This window comes from Polypterus senegalus, chromosome 16, assembly GCF_016835505.1.
Source record: "Polypterus senegalus isolate Bchr_013 chromosome 16, ASM1683550v1, whole genome shotgun sequence".
NCBI lineage: Eukaryota > Metazoa > Chordata > Cladistia > Polypteriformes > Polypteridae > Polypterus > Polypterus senegalus.
The window spans coordinates 7,281,367-7,303,913 of record NC_053169.1 but is presented as its reverse complement, the minus strand read 5'-3'; the positions used below and the strand labels follow the sequence as shown (position 1 = coordinate 7,303,913).

The following is a 22,547-nucleotide window of genomic DNA, read 5'->3' as shown; positions in this document are numbered from 1 at the left end:
TTGTAATCTTTTTAGTTAGAGAATTAAAGGTGTCATTTTGCTTGGCTTTTCTCAGTTTTAACGAGAAAAGATGTCGACGAAAGAAGAGAAGAAGCGGGCCGCTAGGGTGGAGAAAAGAATGCTAAACGTACAGAGAAAGAGGATGAAAACTACAAGTCAAGTGTATTCACTGCACGTTATCTTTCAGGGCGCCGTTACTGGTCTTTACATATAAAATACGCTCTCCGGTGGCTGTCTAGAATTTTAAATCACTTGTAGCTTGCTGTCCTCCTGGCTGCTCTCCGGGCGCCATCATAAATCTTCCCCAGCACTTCCTGGTGTGGCGGAAGTGCTGGGGTAACAGGTCCCCAAGGCACTGGGGTGCCTCCTGGCGGTGACCACGGGCCCCTACAGGGAAAGGCTTCCATGCCCTTGACCCGTGGCCCCCAAAGCAACCTGGAAGGCAAACCCCACGTGATCCAGGCAGGGCTCTGACCCTCTTCCGGTCCCTCCTGGCGTCCCGGCCGGGTCATGGCTCCTGGCATCCCTGACAATATTTTCATCTGTCCGAGACGAACGTGGGTGACGCGGGCGTTGAACGTCTTCCACATTTTTTCGTCCTTCCTTGAAACATTTGTGCCACTCAAAAAACTGAGTGTGAGACAAACTGTGGTCACCGTACGCTGTTTTTATCATTTCATAAGTTCCTGTGGCCGTTTTGTTCAATTTCACAACAACAACAACACCATTTATTTCTATTGCATATTTTTATACAAACAGTTGAGCTCAAAGTGCTTTACAGGATGAAGAAAGAGAAGAAAGACAAAATGAATAAGAAAATAGAATTAGGGAACACTGATTAATTAAATATAATAAAAGTAAGGTCTGATGGCCAGGGAGGACAGAAAAAAACAAAAACAAACTCCAGACGGCTGGAGGAAAAAAAAACAAAATCTGCAGGGGGTCCAAGGCCATGAGACCACCCAGCCAGCCCCCTCTAGACATTCTACCTAACATAAATGACCTCAATCAGTCCTCGTGGTTTTCAGGCTTCACATGGAAGGACTTGATGATGACGGTCATGTGGACTTCTGGCCTTTAATCCATCAATGGAGGGGCATCACGGTGCTTTGATCAGGTGGTGGGGGCGCAGATCACCACCACAGAAAACCGGAAAAAGAACAGAAGAGAGAGTAGGGGTCAGTACGGATTACGGAGCCACCAAGAATAGTAATGACTAGCGACTGGGAGCCCGATCGAATTGGGCTATAAATTCTATGTTTGTGAGATCCATACTTTCTCTGCAAAGAATTATTTGTTTTTTTAAGTCCTTGAAACGATTTTGTTATCATGGCACGGATTTGTGCTTAAAATAGACCTCTTCGGCCGATGTAATGAAGAGCTTCCTGTCTAAACGGGGCTGCGAGACGTGAACTCGGCTCTTCCGCACATCTCATTTGATCAATCAAAGTCGGAGTAATAATTATGTTGTCATGGTCATTTTAGATCTGAGATCGGGTAAAATTTAAACAATGACTGTTGTTAATACCCAGCCGTCATTACTCAGTTTGCCAATAGATGTCAGAAGGACAGATGCCAAAACCGAACTGCCCAAAGATAGATTTCGACGTACCAAGCAAATGGCGATACGTTCTAAATTACTTACAGTTCTGGAGCTGTCGATGGGTTTAAGTCAGTCGACGATGTTAGTCCTGGAAAGTACACCCCACCAAACCAACGTTCCTAAAACCAACCGAACTTACTGTTATCTGCTTGAACCAACACCGACTGTCTATACTCAGCTGTCCAGCGGGGTCACTGAAGCATTCGAACATTCTTAGCCAATCATGCAATACTGCGTCCGAATGTGCCACGTTATGTTCTAACTACAGAGGCAGAGTCCCATTGCGTGGTTCTAACTTGTATTGAGTCGAGATATTGACGTGAACACCATACATACGGGTGACGACGAACACCATACATAAGGGGTACTGACGCGAACACCATACATAAGGGGTATTGACGTGAACACCATACATAAGGGGTATTGACGCGAACACCATACATAAGGGGTACTGACGTGAACACCATACATACGGGTATTGACGTGAACACCATACATACGGGTGACGACTTGAACACCATACATAAGGGGTACTGACGTGAACACCATACATAAGGGGTATTGACGTGAACACCATACATACGGGGTACTGACGACGCGAACACCATACATAAGGGGTATTGACGTGAACACCATACATAAGGGTACTGACGCGAACACCATACATAAGGGGTACTGACGTGAACACCATACATACGGGTACTGGGTATTGACGTGAACACCATACATACAGGGTACTGGGTACATGGGGTACCGTGAACACCATACATACGGGATATTGACGTGAACACCATACATACGGGGATACTGACACCATACATACAGGGTACCATACATACGGGGTACTGACGTGAACACCATACATACGGGTGACGACGTGAACACCATACATACGGGATATTGACGTGAACACCATACATACAGATAGTATCAAATTATATATAAGGATAATTAATTGAATATACAGAGCAGGATTAAAGATTCAGCGGGTTAGAAAATGGATGGATGGATGGATTAAACTAAGATGAAGCTCTGAGAAAGCCATGTTAAAGTGTTGCGTTTTCAGCAGTTGTATAAAGCGCTCCACCGTATTAGCCTGGTGAGTTTCTATCGGTCAGCTCTTCCAGATTTTCGGTGCCTAACAGCAGAAGGCCGTCCGCCTCACCACTTCTTTTAAGTTTAGCTTTTTAAATTCTTAGCAGACCCTCATTTGATGATCTGAGGTTACAACTTGGAGTTTAAGGTGAAAGACCTTCTGTAATATAGGATGGAGCAGATTTGATGTTGATTCGCTGCTCAATTTTTTTCGCCCGACATTATCTCGATTGTTGTGCAAATACTGACTGAGCAGTTCACAGGTGTGATAGACGGATTGCCCTGTCAGGACGCCCTTTCGAGGAGAGGATCGGGAGAGTGGACATACCACCAGCAGTACCTCCCCCAGGACACAAGAGGGCAGCCCCCCTTGGTTTACATCAGGGCCGCGGGACTGGAGCTTAGAAGCTCAACCGTGTTGGGACCCGTGGCCACCACCAGGGGGCACCTGGACAGTTCCAGAGCCGTGGTCTGCAGCACTTCCACCACACCCAGAAGTACTGCCGGCATTTCGTCAGGGAGCACCTGGAGCATTTCCGGTTGCATTATAAATGAGGCCGCCTCACTTCTCTCGGGGAGCCGGAGTCGGGTGGCAGAGGACAGAGCTTGCGAGAGGAGTGGAGGCAGCAGGAAAGAGAGAGGACTGAGAGAAAAAGAGCGAACATTATTATGTGCATTGTGCTGTGCCAAGGAAGAAAAAACGTGTGTGTTTTCGGACATTGTATCTTAGTGTCTGTCTGTAGCCGGGCTGATCTTCTACACAGGATATCCCTGGCCGGTCGGCACTTTGAGAGGGCGTGTAGGAGAGGATACAGTTCTAAGGTTCACGTTCGACCGACCTCCAGACGGTTTTCCAGGAAGGCCCCAAGCCCAGTTCAGTTATTGTTGTGTCTCACCTCGTATTTCTAAGACTGAATTTTTTGCCATAACTTGTAGTTTCCTTCCTCAGTTGCTTCCAGATGCTAATGACTGGCACTGAGCAGTGCAGACCCGGGCACAAACAGCACTGAATGCTAAAGTTAAGCAACAGCTTCACTGCCTTTGTCACTTGTCTGCTCCTTAAGAAACGTACGTTTCTCACAAATGAGCAGACCGGTTGATACGGCACAGAAGTCATTGCTTCCTTTCAGCATGGTGAGCGTTTTGACGCAATTAAGGGAGTAAACTCTACAGAAAAGGGAGAATCAAAAAGAAAACAACAATGGAAACTTAAGCACTTAAGACGATGTCGTATTTGCAAATTTAAAACATACACCCCTTTCAAAAACATATTTTGAGGGAAATCAATTGCTACTATATACTCGTAGACCAGTATACTTTTTTTCATAATAATAATAATAATAATAATAATAATTCTTTACATTGTGAACACCAGGGGTCGCTGTCGCCCCATTAAACCAACAGACAGGTACGCAGACACAGGATAAAAACACGAAGAAGCTCTTTTAATTATTTCTCCTTCAAAGTGCCTTTTAAGCACTACGACCACCATAAACAAGTAAATAAACAACAATAAGCAACACAAAGTTCTCCTCCCAACTCTGGGTCTTCAGTGGTCCTTCATATAGTCCTTGACCCGGTGACTTGCCAGCACTTCTGGGTCAGATGGAGGACTTGAGGTTTTTCTTCAGCGCAGAAGTACTTTGGGGCTTCCGACCCCCGTGACTTGGGAGCACTCCCAGGCTACATGGGAAATACAAATCCCCAGATGTTCCTGCAGTGTCTCCTGGCGGCACCCACGGTACCCAGCAGGGCTGTGATGCCGAACTCCAGATTCCATGATGCCCTGCAGGAATATGGGGCACCGCTATGCTGCAGGGAACTCGCCATCTGGTGTCTTGGGGGAGGCAGTGTCCCACAGTAGCTGCCTTCCCCCATCCTTCTCTTTGGGCGTTCTGGCCGGGATGAGCAGCTGGCCGGCCGTCACAACATTTATATAGCACCTTTCTCCCTGCTCGATGCGCTTTAGTGAGCCACTTCAACCACCACTAATGTGTACCATCCACCTGGAGGATGCGACGGCAGCCATTTTTGTGCCAGTACTCTCACAGCACATGAGCTGTTAAATGGTGAAGTGATGACAGATGAAGGATGATTAGGGGTCGAGAATGGCGGGGAAATTGGGATACACCCTACTCTTTATGAAGGATGCCCAGGGACCTTTATTGACCACAGAGAGTAAGGACCTCGGTTTTACGTCTCATCCGAAGGACGTTGCTATTTTTACATCACGGTATCCCCATCACCACACTGGGCCGGTGGGATTCACATTCAGACCACAGGGTAAGCGCCCCCTGCTGGCCTCCAGCAGCACCCCAAGCTTTTCCTAGATGGTCTCCCATCCAAGTACTGGTAGGGGCTGAAGAGGTGGGTGACCAGCTCTGAATAGCAGGTGGTGCAGCTGCTGGAAATGCTTTCACTTGGCAAGGCAACACAAGCAGAATCGCAAGCCTGTGCTCAGCCACCTCCTTTCCTTTTCATAAGCTCTTGTATGCCGAATTACCTTCTTACTTACACGCCATTGTGTGTGTCAGAAAGCGTTCCTTAACACAGGCCTGTGCTCACCAAATAGCTTTCTCTTTTATAGATAGATAGATAGATAGATAGATAGATAGATAGATAGATATGAAAGGCACTATATAATAGATAGATAGATAGATAGATAGATAGATAGATAGATAGATATGAAAGGCACTATATAATAGATAGATAGATAGATAGATAGATAGATAGATAGATAGATAGATAGATAGATAGATAGATAGATAGATAAAGGCATATATAGATAGATAGATAGATAGATAGATAGATAGATAGATAGATACTTTATTAATCTTTATTTATAAATTCCCATACTCCAGAAGCAGCATACTGATCAAAAATAATAATAAATGAAAGAGTGATAACAATGCAGGTATAACAGACAATAACTTTGTATAATGTGAATGTTTACCCCCCGAGTCGCATAGTGTGGGGTCTCCTCAGTCTGTCAGTGGAGCAGGACGGTGACAGAAGTCTGTCGTTGAAGCTGCTCCTCTATCTGGAGATGATCCTGTTCAGTGGATGCAGTGGATTCTCCATGATTGACAGGAGTCTGCTCAGTGCCCGTCGCTCTGCCACGGATGTCAAACTGTCCATCTTGGTGCCTACAACAGAGCCTGCCTTCCTCACCAGTTTGTCCAGGCGTGAGGTGTCCCTCTTCTTTATGCTGCCTCCCCAGCACACCACTGCATAGAAGAGGGCGATCGCCACAACCGTCTGGTAGAACATCAGCAGCATCTTATTGCAGATGTTGAAGGACGCCAGCCTTCTAATGAAGTATAGTCGGCTCTGTCCTCTCTTGTACAGACCATCAGTGTTGGCAGTCCAGTCCAGTTTATCATTCAGCTGCACTCCCAGGTATTTATAGGTTTGCACCCTCTGCACAGTCACCTCTGATGATCACGAGGTCCATGAGGGGCCTGGTCCTCCTAAACTCCACCACCATTTCCTTGGTGTTGCTGGTGTTCAGTTGTAGATGGTTTGAATCACACCATTTAACAAAGTCCTTGATTAGGTTCCTATACTCCTCCTTCTGCCCACTCCTGATGCAGCCCACCATAGCAGTGTTGTCAGCGAACTTTTGCACGTGGCAGGACTCCAAGTCGTATTGGAAGTCCGATGTATGTTGGCTGAACAGGATTGGAAAAAGTACAGTCTGCTGTGGCAGTCCAAAATGTCAGACCTGCAGGTCCCGAGATGCACATACTGAGGTCTGTCTGTAAGATAGTCCACGATCTGTGCCACCAGGTGTGAATCTACTCCCATCTCTGTCAGCTTGTCCCTAAGGAGCAGAGGTTGGATGATGTTGAAGGTGCTAGAGAAGTCCAGAAACAGAATTCTCACAGCACCACTGCCTCTGTCCAAGTAGGAGAAGGATCGGTGTAGCATGTAGATGATGGCATCCTCCACTCCCACCTTCTCCTGGTATGCCAACTGCAGAGAGTCAAGGGCGTGGCGGACCTGTGGCCTCAGGTGGTGAAGCAGCAGCTGCTCCATGGTCTTCATCACATCTGACATCAGAGCGACAGGCCGAAAGTCATTCAGCTCACCAGGACGTGATACCTTTGGCACTGGAGTGATGCAAGATGTTTTCCAAAGCCTCAGGACTCTCCCCTGTTCCAGGCTCAGGTTGAAGATGCTCTGTAGAGGACTTCTCAGCTCCAGCACACAGGCCTTCAGCAGTTGTGGTGATACTCCATCTGGACCCACTGCTTTGCTGGCATGAAGTCTCCTCAGTTCTCTGCTTACCTGGGCTGCTGTAATTGTGGGTGGGGATGTCTCCCCTATGGTGGTATCAGCAGAAGGATGGGTGGAGGGTGCAGTACTCCAAGGTGAGAGTGGGTTAGGGTGGTCAAACCTGTTAAAGAAGTTGTTCATCTGGTTTATAAGACCATGTGTACCAAATTGCCCTTCCATTCACAAGACAGGCCACGTTGAATTACATTTCCTTCCACAAGCCGCACACATTGAATCATTTTCTCATTCAGAAGTTCAGACGAGCTTAGTTCTGGTATTTGTTGGCTGCCAGGAGCATTTTTGTTTTCTCACATTGTCTGTCATTGTCGTCAGCGGTGTGTTCTGCTCCTACTCTGTTCAGTGCTTGTATGGACTGGGTGTTGGGGGGTCCTGGGGTCCTGGGGTCCAGCGGCTGTATGGCATCTGTTGGTGAAGAGAGACTCACAGATCTTGACTTTACCATCGATGCTGTGATCTTCGTGGAGTCAATGGAGGCTCTGATCGGGGGTCTCGAGAGACTGAGCGAGGAGTCTGAGTGTCTGGGCTTGTGAGTGTCCTGATAAAAACCAAAGAGCCAGGCCTTTAGTGACCTCTTGGGCACGGCCATCAGCAGTGTGTCTCTCTGCGGAGAGAGTGTTGGCCTCATCGAGAGGTTTACTTACCTCGGCAGTGACATTCAAGTCTCTGGTGACTCTTCCTATGAAGTCAGTAGACGGATTAGGAGAGCATGGTGGGTCATGAGGTCACTGGAAAGGGGTGTGTGGCGCTTCCGATATTTGAAAAAGGACGAAGGTCCAAGTCATTAGAGTCCTGGTGCTTCCTGTTCTGCTATGTGGTTGCGAGACATGGACACCATCCAGTGACCTGAGACGATGACTGGACTCCTTTGGTGCCTCTTCAGAGAATCCTTGGGTACCACTGGTTTGACTTTGTGTTGCTCATGGAGTCCCAAATGAGGCACATGACCTGCATTGTGAGGGAGTGTCAGTTACGGCACTTTGGCCATGTGACACGTTTCCCCGAGGGTGATCCAGCTCACATGACCCTCATTATTGGGGACCCGAGTGGCTGGACCAGGACAAGGGGTCGCCCACATAACACCTGGCTGCGGCAGATAGAGGGTCATTTATGGAGGGTAGGACTGGACTGCGTGTCTGCCTGGGGGGTTGCCATCCGGGATCCCGAGTTGTTTCGGCAACACGCTGTACCAGTGCCTACTCCCCAGCTTGACTTGACATTGTCTGTGTTTGGAGATCTGCTATGTGATAAGACACCGCTGTATGTTTGTGAAGGGCGGCACGGTGGCGCAGTGGTAGCACTGCTGCCTCGCAGTAAGGACGCCTCGGTTCCTGCGTGGAGTTTCCATGTTCTCCCCGTGTCTGCGTGGGCTTCCTCCCACAGTACTAAGACATGCAGGTTAGGTGCAGTGGCGATCCTAAATTGTCCCGTGTGGGTGTGTGTGTGTCCTGCGGTGGACTGGCGCCCTGCCCAGGATTTGTTAATGCCGTGTGCCCTGTGCTGCCTAGGATTGGCTCCAGCAGACCCCCATGACCCTGTAGTTAGGATATAGCTGGTTGGATGATGACTGACTGACCGACTGTATATGTGTGTGCGAGTGCGTGAGTGAGTATGTGTGTATGTGTGTCTGGTCCCTCTGGTTTGATTGGTCAGTTTTGCTTTAGTTGCTCAGGTAAACTCGTTCAAGAGAGGAAAGGATGTGCAAGCGAGGTCGAGCCACACGTTAATACCAAGGAAAGATGTAGGAGGTCCCCTTGAAATATGGGGAGAATTCATAAGAATACAAATGATATTTTCACAGCTGGTAATGGGGGCTTGTCTACCATTGTCTGAACTCAAAAGCAAGACAGGAGGCAAGCAGTGCGCCTCAAAATGGCAGAGTCTGACTTTACGGGATTGCAATCGAGAGACGAAAAGAGGGGCAAGTGAGGTGGAGACACTGAAGGATACTGAAGAAAGGCGTAGGAGGAGTGCTGAGGCAGGAAGTATCAAGTATAAGTGCCAGGCAGGATTATCCGGCATCACCCCACTGGCTGAGAAGGGAGGGCAGAATAGAAGAACGGCAATGGACTGGCACCCCATCTGGAATGGGTATGGGACCCTTTACCAATACGGGAGGACCAAACACAGGAGCAGTGGCAGAAGGCTCCTATTTTGAAATATGTTTATCCCCCATCTTGTAATGAAACCCCCCGTCTTGTACCCGTGACTGTATTTGTGTTAATTGTGTCCAGGGTTTGTAGCTCAGTAGCACCCTCTATCTGTCACACAAGTATCAAATATTTTGAAATGTATTCTATTAACTGTCTTTAATAGATAATATAGATAGTTTTTAGTATATTTTTATCCCCCATCCTCTAGATGGCAGCATCCCAGGACCTCAGTAACCATGTGGACACATGCAGGGCATGATGGGAGATGTAGTGCCATGAGTCAGCCCTGCTGGGTCCCATGGATGCCACCAGGGGGCGCTGTTGGGATTCAGGATCCCTGTTTTTTTCGGAGCTTGACCGACAAGCACTTCCATCGAGCTAAAACCCTGGCACCGGAAGTATTCCTGGGCCAACATAAAATGAAGTCGTCCAGCCTCCTCCCGTAGCGTCAGAGTCGGTAGGAAGGAAGGCAACACTCACTGGAGGGAGCTGGATGGGGTGAAAAGAGAGGAGAAGGAATGGAAGGAAGGAAGGAAAGAAGGAGAATTTGATTGTAGTTGTGCTTGTGCAACCTTAGAAGAAACCTTTGTGAAGTATTTTGATAATGAAACCCCCCGTCTTGTACCCGTGACTGTATTTGTGTTAATTGTGTCCAGGGTTTGTAGCTCAGCAGCACCCTCTATCTGTCACGCTAGTATCAAATATTTCGAAATGTATTCTTTTCACTGTCTTTAATAGATAATGTAGCTAGTTTTTAAAATCTCCCCAACAAAAGACTTTTGAGGTGTGGCAATGAAATAGTTTGGATTTAAGACTCACCTCAATTTTAAGTCATCTTAAAATGAAAGCAATACAGTATTTGAACAATAAGAGAACAAAAAAAGGACGGATCACGAAACAATGACATCAACTCCAAGTAAGGATGGGGTACCGATTGTAACATCCATCCACCCATCCATTATCCAACCCGCTATACCCTAACTACAGGGTCCCGGGGGTCTGCTGGAGCCAATCCCAGCCAACACGGGACGCAAGGCAGGAAACAAACCCCGGGCAGGGCGGATTGTAACACTGGTTGGAATAAAAATCCGCAGCCAAGGGGCTCCCCCAGCAGGGCCGTCTTAACAGCATTATAGACCCCCCGGGCAAAGCAGTCCACTGGGACCCCCTACCTACACAAGCACTCAGCAAGTCACAACATACATAGATTAGCATGGGGCTCCTGGGCAAATGCCCAGCGTGCCCACCAGTAGTGAATGTCAGGTTTTGAGTTTATGCAAGTTGTTGCAGTCTTTAATCATTAGGTTTAATCTAAAAAGGGTATTTAAAGTGTTTAATTGTGCTTTGTTCTGCAGATATGATCCGCGTTTCAACACTTGGATCCACCTGGCAAATATGATCCAGAAGCGCACTCACTTCAGTCTCAGTGCCTTCACTGGCCTGCTTTTTGCAATAGGAGGCCGTAATTCAGATGGCTGCCAGGCTTCTGTTGAATGCTACGTCCCCTCATCCAACCAGTGGCAGATGAAGGCATCTCTTGAAGTGCCCAGGTGTTGCCATGCCAGTGCTGTCATCGATGGTAAGATCTTGGTCACTGGAGGCTACATCAACAACGCATACTCCCGCTCTGTCTGCTGCTATGACCCTTCAAGTGATTCTTGGCAAGATAAAGCCAGCCTGAGCACCCCGAGAGGATGGCACTGCGCCGTCAGTCTAGGTGACCGGGTTTACATCATGGGGGGCAGCCAGCTTGGGGGCCGTGGAGAAAGGGTCGATGTTCTGCCCGTCGAGTGCTACAATCCCCACACCGGCCAGTGGAGCTACTCGGCGCCTTTGCTAATAGGAGTGAGCACGGCAGGAGCCGCCGTCCTCAAAAGCAAGATCTACCTGCTGGGTGGCTGGAACGAAATTGAAAAGAAATACAAGAAGTGCATCCAGTGTTACAATCCCACTATCAACGAATGGACATTGGAAGACGAATTATCGGAGGCGACCGTCGGGATCTCGTGCTGCGTAATCACAATGCCGAATCGCAAGACTCGGGAATCCAGAGCAAGCTCGGTGTCCTCTGTCCCTGTCAGTATGTAACTGTGCAGCACGGGTGAATTTTGTAGTAAGCCACCGTGTGAATGTTAAGTCAGACAAAACTGACTCCACGGATGCCATCCAATCATTGCAATATTGTCACGGCAAAAAAAAAAAAATGAGCAAAATGGAATCCTCATCAGGGAATGTGGAATGAAAATGGACAGATTGAAATTTAGCCTAAAAGAATGCGTTTGGCGTTTTCCATTTTTACGCAGAATTTAAGTAAGTTATTAAACATTCTCGATTCCCTAAAATGTAAACAAGACATAATGCATATTGTCCTCTCTCATGCCGTAGGCTACTTTATTGTGAATGTTTGTGTTCATTTCTTGATTGTAGTTAATAAGGAAAACAAACTGAGCAGATTCAATGAATATTAAGAAGGACATTTTCAAAAGGAAAGCTTTGGAACGTCTTAGTAATGGTAATAATTAGAAAAACAGTGCAGAATGCATGACGTGTTGTGTTGAAAGGTAAGTTGAATTGGGAAGCTCATTGTTTTTGACATACCGGGTTCATGACGTCACTCACTCCGAGGCTATTTTTATTTCTGTTGCTTGCAGAAAAAGATAAAAAAGCTTAAACTGCCCAGCGTCACTTGTTGGAAACCATTTCAAAGCAAAAAACAAAAAAACATCTCACTTAGTTGCGGTGTTTCTCTCAGATGTGCCTTTCTATGCCTGTTTTCCTTTCTTTGTCCTTTTCCTGGCCCTTTCCTTTTTCCAACACTGATCTCCTTCCTGGCAGAACAGAAATTAAGCAAAATATTGTATATTTAGCCAATGCTTTTATTTAAAGCAACTTTCTGTATTAGCTCAAAGGAGAGAGGATGAAATTCAAATGGAGAGACTGGGAGAATAACGTGGACAAAACACAAAGCCGAGGTCCAAACCCGAAGTAAATGAAGGATGTCCTGCTCCTACGTCCTCTCAATCCAGTTATATAGCCAGAGAGAAGGTTCAGGAGTAGTACTGGCATCAGGGTGGCCCCGCCTCCTGGGGCTCCACCCACAGAGATCAATGAATAGCTGAATATTTAAACAGACGGAACATAATTATAGAATTACAATTTAAGCCACAAAAACACAAAGCCGAGGTCCAAACCCGAAGTAAATGAAGGATGTCCTGCTCCTACGTCCTCTCAATCCAGTTATATAGCCAGAGAGAAGGCTCAGGAGTAGTACTGGTATCAAGGTGGCCCCGCCTCCTGGGGCTCCACCCACAGAGATCAATGAATAGCTGAATATTTAAACAGACGGAACATAATTATAGAATTACAATTTAAGCCACAAAAACACAAAGCCGAAGTCCAAACCCGAAGTAAATGAAGGATGTCCTGCTCCTACGTCCTCTCAATCCAGTTATATAGCCAGAGAGAAGGCTCAGGAGTAGTACTGGTATCAAGGTGGCCCCGCCTCCTGGGGCTCCACCCACAGAGATCAAGGAATAACTGAGGGCTTTTAAAGGTCTAATTTAAGATTGGGAACTCTAAAAACAAAATGATAAGATTAGGCACCTAAGAGGGGACATTAACATTAGGGACCCCTGTGCTCCATCCATCCAATCCCACTAACTTTAAGGTCAGGTCTTTGTGGTTGGGGTAGGCCAGTCTGATAATTCATAACCCTTTTGTGGACTTGCGATCCAGACAACAGGGATTGTTCTTGTCGTTAAGGTTTAGGGTTAGGGTTAGGGATTTTAGGGTGAGGGATTTTAGAATTCAAGGATTACGATATTCTCGTCGGTTTTTGTTTTCAGTGTAAACTGAGGAAGCTTTTTCAGGGTTTCCCGTTGCCATAGCAGTTCTCCCACAATTGCACAGGATGCGCGCTGCCTGTGACGTCACCAGAGAGAGCTGGTGTAAAGGTCACTCCAAACATCTCCATGGTATCCGAGTTTTATTAATCGAACTTGCGCTCCAGTCTTTTGTAGCCTGTTGTTCTTTTTTTTTGATCTCTTTCTCTTGGTTCTGTCCATCGGTTTTGTATTACGTTTCTAGTTTGTTTCAAAAATAGAACTGACTGTCGGCCTTTTGACTTTTGTGCGTCTCCCAGTCCTCCACATGTAAAACATTACTGCCGGCATAAAATAGCATTTAGAAGAATGAAATTTCCAAGCAACAGATATAAAGAGTTGGTCCTCTCAACAGAAATACTTGATTGCTGAGCCCGTAAGTCAAGAAGAATATGCTTCCTTTTTAAAAAAAAAAAAATTAGAACTGGAAAAAGATATATAAAAGGGAACATTTGTAAAAGTATGTTTCAGTCTTTATCTTTGTTGAATGTTTGACCGATCTAATAGCGATTTATATTCAAACGTAGAATTACTCCAAAAGGGACTACGCCACTCCTCAGACCCAGTTTTGCCAATTAGCCATCCACATTGTACGCGTTCTGTTTTCCATGAATGCGCTTCCTAAACGTATCCTGAGCTTACTCTGAAACAATATCCCACATCCTGAAATTCAGTTTGGGGCCAATTATTTACATGTTTTAATCTCCCCTCTGTAACAGATGGTGCCTTGTACTAAATTTAAATTTCACTGACGACAAGACAGCTGCCTCCACGTCAGTGCCCGATCTGCCAGCTTTTACGGGGAGTTTTGTATGCGCTCAGGAATGCAGGACGACGTACCATTCCTGATGTGTAGAAGCTCCACACGGGTTCAATTATTCCGGGGTTAAGATCTGCCACTTGAATAATAATAATATCACCATGCGGGTCAACCAGTTGGATGCCAACAGGGGGAAATACGGGAAGACTGGATATCCGTGCAGTGTCTGTTGTATAATGAATGGACATTTCAGGAATCATCAAATCAAGGAATAGTGTGCAAATGTGAATAATCTGAAAAATGTGAATGAATTAAAAGTCTGAATACTGCAAGTAATTCAGAGATAGTTACGTTGTGATACAGGGGCTGCTGGTGCCACCTGCCCTGAGATAAAGTGACGTTTTATGCTGGAAACCGATATTTGAAGAAAAACATTTGATACAATTAGGGTGGAGTGGGAAACTGCAAGGGAAAGTTCAGTCTCTGTCACCCACAGGACATAGGACAGGGATCTCCAATGTCCCCAAGGGCGTACAGTAATACTGAAAGTCTATATTTAACATAGGGTTGTCACCCACAGGACATAGGACAGGGGCCTCTGGTGTCCCCAAGGGCGTACAGTAATACTGAAAGTCTATATTTAACATAGGGGTGTCACCCACAGGACATAGGACAGGGGTCTCCAGTGTCCCCATGGGTGTATTGTAATACTAAAGTCTATATTTAGCATAGGGGTGTCATCCATGGGATATATAACACGGGCCTCTGGTGTCCCCAAGGGCATACAGTAATACTAAAAGTCTATATTTAGCATAGGGGTGTCCACCCAGAGGACACATAACAGGGGTCTCTGGTGTCCCCAAGGGTGTACAGTAATACTGACAGTGTGCTTTTAACATAAGGATGTCAACCCATAGGACATGTAATAGGGGTCTCCAGTGTCCCTGTTGCGGCCCACCAAAAGGCCTAGGGGTATATAAATAGGACACACACTCTGAGAGAGAGGGGGGACAAAACACAGAAAAACACAAAACCAGCTAAATAAAAACAGACCCCATTTATTGTCAATATGGAGAAGATGACACAAAACAGAAACAAGGCAGGAGGACAACACTAACTTAGCTGTCTAGCTACACAAAGGTTACACAGCTAGATGCATACGATCCACATTTATCACATTGATGGCTACCTTACAACAATTACATTTCTTTAATAAGCAACAGGAAACAAAAACCCAAAGCCAGGCCATCCAACCCTACCTCTCCATACCTTCGCTCTGCTCTGTCCTTCTCTTCTCCTCTCGTCTCTCTCTCTCTCTCTCTACCCTAAAACCCAAAGAAACTTCTTTTATAATCCACACCCCACCCACAACCCAGGTGAGTTATTAACAATGGGCATCTCAATAGGTGGGTAATCAGGGCAGAACTCAATTACGTCATCAGCACCAAATTAGAGCAGAGTTTAACAAAAAGATCTAGAGTCCCTCAATGGCCTGTGTGGTAATGCTGAAAGTCTCTATATAGCATAGGGGAGTCCCCCGCAGGAATATAACAAGGGCCTCATGTGTCCCCAAGGGTGTACGGTAATACTGAAAGTCTATATTTAGCATAAGGTGTCCACCCACAGGACATATAACAAGAAGCCACATGTGTCCCCAAAGGCATATGGTAATGGTGAAAGTCTATATATAGCATAAGGAAGTCCACCCACAGGACATATAACAGGGGTCTCCAATGTCCCCAATGATGTATGGTATTACTGACAGTGTGCATTTTACATAGGGGTGTCACCCACAGGATATATAACAGGGGTCTCATGTGTCCCCAAAGGCATATGGTAATGGTGAAAGTCTATATATAGCATAAGGAAGTCCACCCACAGGACATATAACAGGGGTCTCCAATGTCCCCAAGGGTTTACGGTAATACTGACAGTGTATATTTAACATAAGGATGTCAACCCAGAGGACATATAACAAGAAGCCACATGTGTCCCCAAAGGCATATGGTAATGGTGAAAGTCTATATATAGCATAAGGTGTCCACCCACAGGGCATATAACAGGGGTCTCCAATGTCCCCAATGATGTACGGTATTACTGACAGTGTGCATTTTACATAGGGGTGTCACCCACAGGATATATAACAGGGGTCTCATGTGTCCCCAAAGGCGTATGGTAATACTAAAAGTCTATATTTAGCATAATGTGTCCACCCACAGGGTCTCCAATGTCCCCAAGGGCATACAGTAATACTGACAGTGTGCATTAAACATGGCAATGCCCAGTGAAAGCTTCTCTAAATATCAACGGGTAACGAGTGACAGGGCCATGAAGCAGAAGGCACATCCTCCTTCGGTAGCTATAATGACAATTCTATGCTGTCACGTGCTGTGAGTTATCCATTTCCCCGTTTTTCTTGACTGATATGATATCTGTAACCTTTGCACTTGCTATGAAAACCAATCTTCTTTAATTAAAGCCAAACCTGCTCATCTTGCAGCCCTAACTTTGTTAGCTGATTTGTCTTTGACGTGCCTCAGTCACTGGAATGTCACTTGTTTCTGCAGATGTGTTTCATGTTTTGTAATCTTGCACACGCGTAGCCCTGCTGACTCACAGCTATAGAGATGGTGGCCTCCAGTCCTGTCTCTGTGGGGTTCACAGGTTCTGTCTTTTTCGGTGGGGATTCTCTCGGGTTTACGTTTTCTTACTCAGGGTCACACTATCCTTGAGTTTCTATTCCAGCAGCACATGTCATTCTCAGACATTTTAGATCCTATTCAGGGTCACTGGGGGGCCGGAGTCTGGAGTCTATCCCAGCATGTTTACATGCAAGGCGGAAAACGGCTCAGGACAGGATATCGGCCCTTTGTATGGACCACTAACAACTGTGTGTACGTGTTCTCAGTTAAAGCTAAAAATACTTTAATAAGAGTATGGAAATACTTCACTGACGCAAAGGTGAATGTTTGAAGTAAAAGGACCACCAGATGACATCTCGCTGAAAGTCTTCCCAAGTCTGTTTACCAAAACTCTAACAAATCAACAGCAAAACAGAACTGAAGTCCCTAATAACAAGAAGTTGAAGTTTTTCATACCGCAGTCTACAAACTAAAGACTCCTTCACCAACATACTGATTTATCTTAATCTTTAATGATCCACAAATTCACACCCGGACCTTTTTAAGTGGACATTCCATGTCGTCAAAGCCAAAGCTAAAGACATAAATCAAAGTTAAAGAACAGAAAAGAATTCAAAACTGGAGAAATCTTAAACAACAATAACAGGAGGTTTGCTTTGGGTTTTTTATTTTTATTTATCCATAAACTGTAAGAAGAAGTGTATGAAGCTGACCTTTATAGTATTGTGGTGAAGATGTCACACGTCACACACTGCTGATCGGCCAGCGCAGCAACAGCCTGGTAGACACTCAACAATGACGGCTGGCACGATGAAAACAAAACGCTAGCGCAGGGAGACGTATCTTTGAAAGCGTTCTAAATCAAAAAAATGGTCTGACTAGTCTGAATGAATATCTCCATTATTTTAAGAGGCCCAGGAAAAGCAGACGAGGATCTTCACTGGCCAGCCCAGGAGAGACTCACCTCAGAGCAGCCTGCCTTGGAATAACTGGCTTAACTGTTCAAAATGTAAAGAAATGTCCTAAAATACGCGTGTCCTTCATATAAACCCTGGTGTGTGGACAGAAGAGCACAGAAGAACATTTACAAATGAAGATATTTACTAACTAAATCTATCTATCTATCTATCTATCTATCTATCTATCTATCTATCTATCTATCTATCTATCTATTATATAGTGCCTTTCAGTTCTATCTATCTATATAGTGTCTTTCAGTTCTATCTATCTATCTATCTATCTATCTATCTATTATATAGTGCCTCTCAGTTCTATCTATCTATCTATCTATCTATCTATCTATCTATCTATCTATCTATCTATCTATCTATCTATCTATCTATCTATTATATAGTGCCTTTCAGTTCTATCTATCTATCTATCTACAGTTTAGACCCCGAATGTTTCTAACACACACATTTAATCTTCACAGTCCGGCACACAACACGGTGCTCCTGCACCAAACACCTTTGTCAGTCCCTTTCTCTCCTCTTTGGATTTCTCCTTCCACAGTCCACACAACACGGTGCTCCTGCACCACCTCTCCTCTTTGTCTTTCTGAGTGTTGGCTCGACTGCTTCTTTAATAATCACCCAGATGTTCTCCAGGTGCTCTGTGATGGTCATTCTGACGGCACTTCCTGGTGTGGCAGACGTTGCCATATGAGCATCATGGAAGCACTCCGGGTGTCCCTGGTATTCCTTCCAGCAGCACTTCTGGGTGTGGTGGAAGTGCTGACATCCAGGGCTCCTCAATCCTCTGGGCGCCCCCTTGTGGTGGCCACAGGCCCCAACAGGGTTGAGCTTGGTTCTCATGGCCCCCATACAGACCAGGGCAGCTGCCCTCTCGTGGTCCTGGGGAGGTGCAGTCCCTGTCCTGGTTCTTCCAGGCGTCCTTGCCAGGCATAACCCCCAGCCGTCCTCCACAATATATATCTAATATATAAAGCAGAGTCTATGTATGTGTGTATGTTTGTTTGTTTGTCCACCATACAAATCTGAACCGGGCGTCCGATCGGCACCTAACTGGGCATGGTACTCCTTTGTGACCAGGAGAAGGTTATGGGGTATGTTTGGTTGGGAAAAATGTTCGTGGTGAAGGGCAGGGCACCTTTTCACCTTTGGCACATGTCCCCGTAATTAAGATGGCCGCACATTGCAACAGACGTTCACTGCGGCGCCATCTAGTGGCAGCTTTGGTCCCTGTGCGTCGCTCTTTACCCGTGTTTCTTTACATTGCCAAGAGATGGAGGAAGTGTCCAAGTATGAGAAGGCCAACAGTTTTGATCGGTTGCCGTATGGATGTAAAACTTGAACGACCCATTGTGCATGACCGGCTCACACACCCGTGTTTTCCACACGCACTAATAGTGCTGTATTTCATTCGCCAACGTCCGCTATATGCAAGGACGTTTGACCAGAGACTCGCCTTAAAAAGACAGCATCCTTCCCCCGCCATTTTCCACACACGCAGCAGCGGTTATATGTCGCTTCTCTCTGTAGTTACCATCACCAACGTCCGTTAGATGGCATCACAGTTCAACACAGACGCTCCTTAGAAACATACCACTCCTCCCTGCCAATTTTCCCAGTACAGTTTCAGTGCTGCTCTTTCTCACTGGCTTTCCATATTTGTGAAGCTATTTGTTTGCTTTCCGACATATTGTAAATAATATAAATTCATCTCACTTTGGTGCTTATTCTGTATGTAATACCATGTAACACATTATAATTGTCCTACTTTAACCTAATATACCCATGCCACCGAAAAAAAGACGTAGAATTAGAAGGTCCACTTTAGATGCCACAACAAAGTCTATTTCAGGGGTGTCTGAAACGCCATAGCAGACAGAATCCAGAGTGGAGGAACTTACAATAAAATGTCAATCAGAAAACTGTTTGTGCTACTTCTATGTTCTGTTTCTTTCATTTGGGAAATTCACCAGTTATAGATTCCCAGGCAATGCCGGGTACTCCTGCTAGTGCCTTACAAACTGTATGATAATACTATAAGATAAATAGATACAAGAGGCACTATGGAAAGGAAGGGCACTATATGATGTATAAATGGATATGAAAGGCATTGATTACACAGGCACTATGGTACAGATATATAAAAGGCACTGTAAGATAAATACATGCAAAAAGTAGAACATAAAAGAATAAAACATACTGTAGATAAATAGTAATGACACCATATGATAGATAAGCAACATGCTATATAATAGACAGATATACATGAAAGGCACTCTACAATAGGTACACAGTAAAATAACTACATAAAAGAAAGATATATGGATTTGACAGGCACTATATAACAGATGGATCAAAAGATATACAGATATGAAAGGCCTTATATAATAAATTGATACTGTAGATATGAAAAACACTATATGATAGATAGATAGATAGATAGATAGATAGATAGATAGATAGATAGATAGATAGATAGATAGATAGATAGATAGATAGATAGATAGATAGATAGATAGATAGATAGATAGATAGATAGATAGATAGATAGTGTAAAAGAGAAATCAGACAACAGCATAAAGGTCTGGGGTTTCCGGCCCCGTATACTGAAAATGATCCACAATCAAAATTATTACAGGTCAAAGTACATGAAATAATATTCTGTATGCTTGACGACCAATGATGGCGTCGGCGGACATTTATGTAGGAGGGGCCGCAAGTGGAGGAATGCTGGGTAGGAGCCGTGGTGGAAGATGGGATTGATGACATCATGAAAAGTGGACAGAGGAAGGGCGGAAGTAGCGTACTGCGGGAAGCTGTAGGAGGGAGGCTCATGGCAGCAGTGCGTCTTTTCTTCTGTAAGAAACAAAAGGAGAAACCACCTGGTGACTCGGGGATTCGACTCCTTGTGTAGTGACATCCACTGAAGAGCAGCGTGATCAGTCACCAGAGTGAATTCGCGACCCAACAGGTAGTAACGTAGATGTGTCACCGCCCACTTAATGGCCAAGGCCACATACCTGGTCTCCCGGTGCAACAGTTTCTGGCTTAGGCACATCACGGGGTGCTCAACACCATCGATACTTTGGCTCAACACGGCACCTAGGTCTGTGTCCGAAGCATCGGTCTGGAGAATAAAAGGAAGACCAAAATCAGGGGTTCTCAATACTGGTGCCGATGTTAGGGCCTTTTTTAAGTCACGGAATGCACGTTTCGCCTTGTCGTTCCATACCACATATAAAGGAGCGCCTTTTTTAGTTAAATCGGTCAAGGGTGCTGCTCTTTCAGAGAAACGGGGCACGAACCGGCGGTAGTACCCTGCTAACCCCAAGAAAGCCTGCACCTGTCACTTGGTATTCGGACGGGGCCATTCCAGGATGTCTTTTATTTTGGAACATTGTGGTTTCACCTGTCCGTGTCCCACTAGGTAGCCCAAATATTTGGCCTCCTTTAGACCAAAGAAACACTTACGGGGGTTTATGTGGAGGCCAGCTTCTGCTAGTGTCGCGAGGACAGCGGATACCTGCAATAGATGCTCCTTCCAGGTGCCGGAATAGATGACTACGTCATCCAGGTAGGCGGCACTATAGGACTGGTGGGGCTTTAGCACTCTGTCCACCAGACGCTGAAAGGTCGCTGGGGCTCCGTGCAGTCCAAATGGGAGGACCTTATATTGCCAATGTCCGCTAGTGGTACTGAAGGCGATTTTCTCCTTTGCAGATGCCGTTAAGGGAATTTGCCAGTACCCTTTTGTCATATCAAGGGTAGTCAAATATTGAGCCGTACCCAGGCGTTCAATGATGTCATCTATCTGGGGCATTGGGTAGGCATCGAACTTGGAGACCTGGTTTAGACGTCTGAAGTCATTACAAAATCTCCAGGAGCCGTCGGGCTTAGAAACGAGGACAATAGGACTGGACCAGGGACTATGGCTCTCTTCAACAATATCCATGTCCAACATCCGTTGAACCTCAAGTTCCACTTCGGCGCGTTTTGCCTCCGGAAGTCTATAGGGTCTCTCCCGGACTATAACTCCGGCTGCCGTGACAATGTCGTGCTCAATCAGTGAAGTCCGGCCCGGTGACTCGCTCACTACTTTGGGAACGGCCAGGATCGCTTGGGTTAATTCCTGCCGTTGTAGGGGTGTCAGCTCGTCACCGAGGTTAAGGGCAGGCATGCAAGTGAATAGGGAGAGGGATCTATGAGTGTCGGGAGACTTCTCCCTGTCTTTCCAAGGTTTTAATAAATTTACATGGTAGATCCTCTCGCTCAGCTGACGATTTGGTTGTTTAACCAAATAATCAACGAACCCCTTTCTTTCCTTAACCTCGTAGGGTCCTTGCCAATGAGCCAATAATTTAGAGTGGGAGGTAGGAACGAGCACCATCACTAGATCCCCCGGGTAGAACTCCCGGAGGACCGAGTTACGATTGTAACACCGGGCTTGCGCTGCCTGCGCACGAGTCACGTGGTCTTTTAGGAGTGGCCTGATTTTATTGAGCCTGTCGCGCAGTTGCGCCACATACTCTAATATATTGATGGAGGGTAGGGCCTCTGCCTCCCAACCTTCTTTTATTATATCTAATAGTCCTCGGGGTTGTCGTCCATGTAATAACTCAAAAGGGGAGAAACCCGTAGAGGCCTGGGGTACTTCCCGGTACGCAAAAAGCACAAGTGGTAAGAGCTGGTCCCAGTTTCTACCGTCTGCGTTGACTACCTTGCGTAGCATCTGTTTAAGCGTCTGGTTAAAACGTTCTACCAACCCGTCTGTTTGTGGGTGATAGACAGACGTCTTCAGGTGCTTAATACGGAGTAATCTGGCAACCTCCCTGAACGTATCCGAGGTAAAGGGTGTACCCTGGTCCGTGAGGATTTCTCTGGGTATACCCACTCTAGAAAATAGGTTGACTAATTCCTGTGCGATGTTCTTTGTGTTAGCGGAGCGCAAGGGAACCGCCTCTGGGTATCGGGTTGCGTAGTCAACCATGACCAATATATATTTATGGCCACGATTTGAGGGTTCCAGGGGTCCTACTAAATCCACCACTATTCTGTCAAAGGGAACATCAATTAACAGAATGGGAGCGAGAGGAGCGCGGTCCCTCTTGGGTATCTGGCGAATCTGACACTCCGGGCAGGATTGGCA

General features: G+C 45.9%; 1 protein-coding gene across 2 annotated transcripts in view; it reads left to right on the top strand.

The window, feature by feature from the left end:
- Positions 1 to 13,446, top strand: part of klhl31 (kelch-like family member 31) — a 34,942-nt gene extending 21,496 nt beyond the window's left edge. Inside the window, exons 3-4 of one of the 2 annotated variants that reach the window (XR_005630969.1) lie at positions 10,503 to 12,119; positions 12,331 to 13,446. Coding sequence is in view for 1 of the 2 variants with exons in the window: in XM_039739134.1 (XP_039595068.1) it covers positions 10,503 to 11,235 (733 nt within the window). In the remaining variant the exon portion in view is untranslated. Of the gene's footprint in view, positions 1 to 10,502 lie in introns of both variants that reach the window. The other variant, XM_039739134.1, reaches the window with a different exon arrangement.
- Positions 13,447 to 22,547: the final 9,101 nt, after the last annotated feature.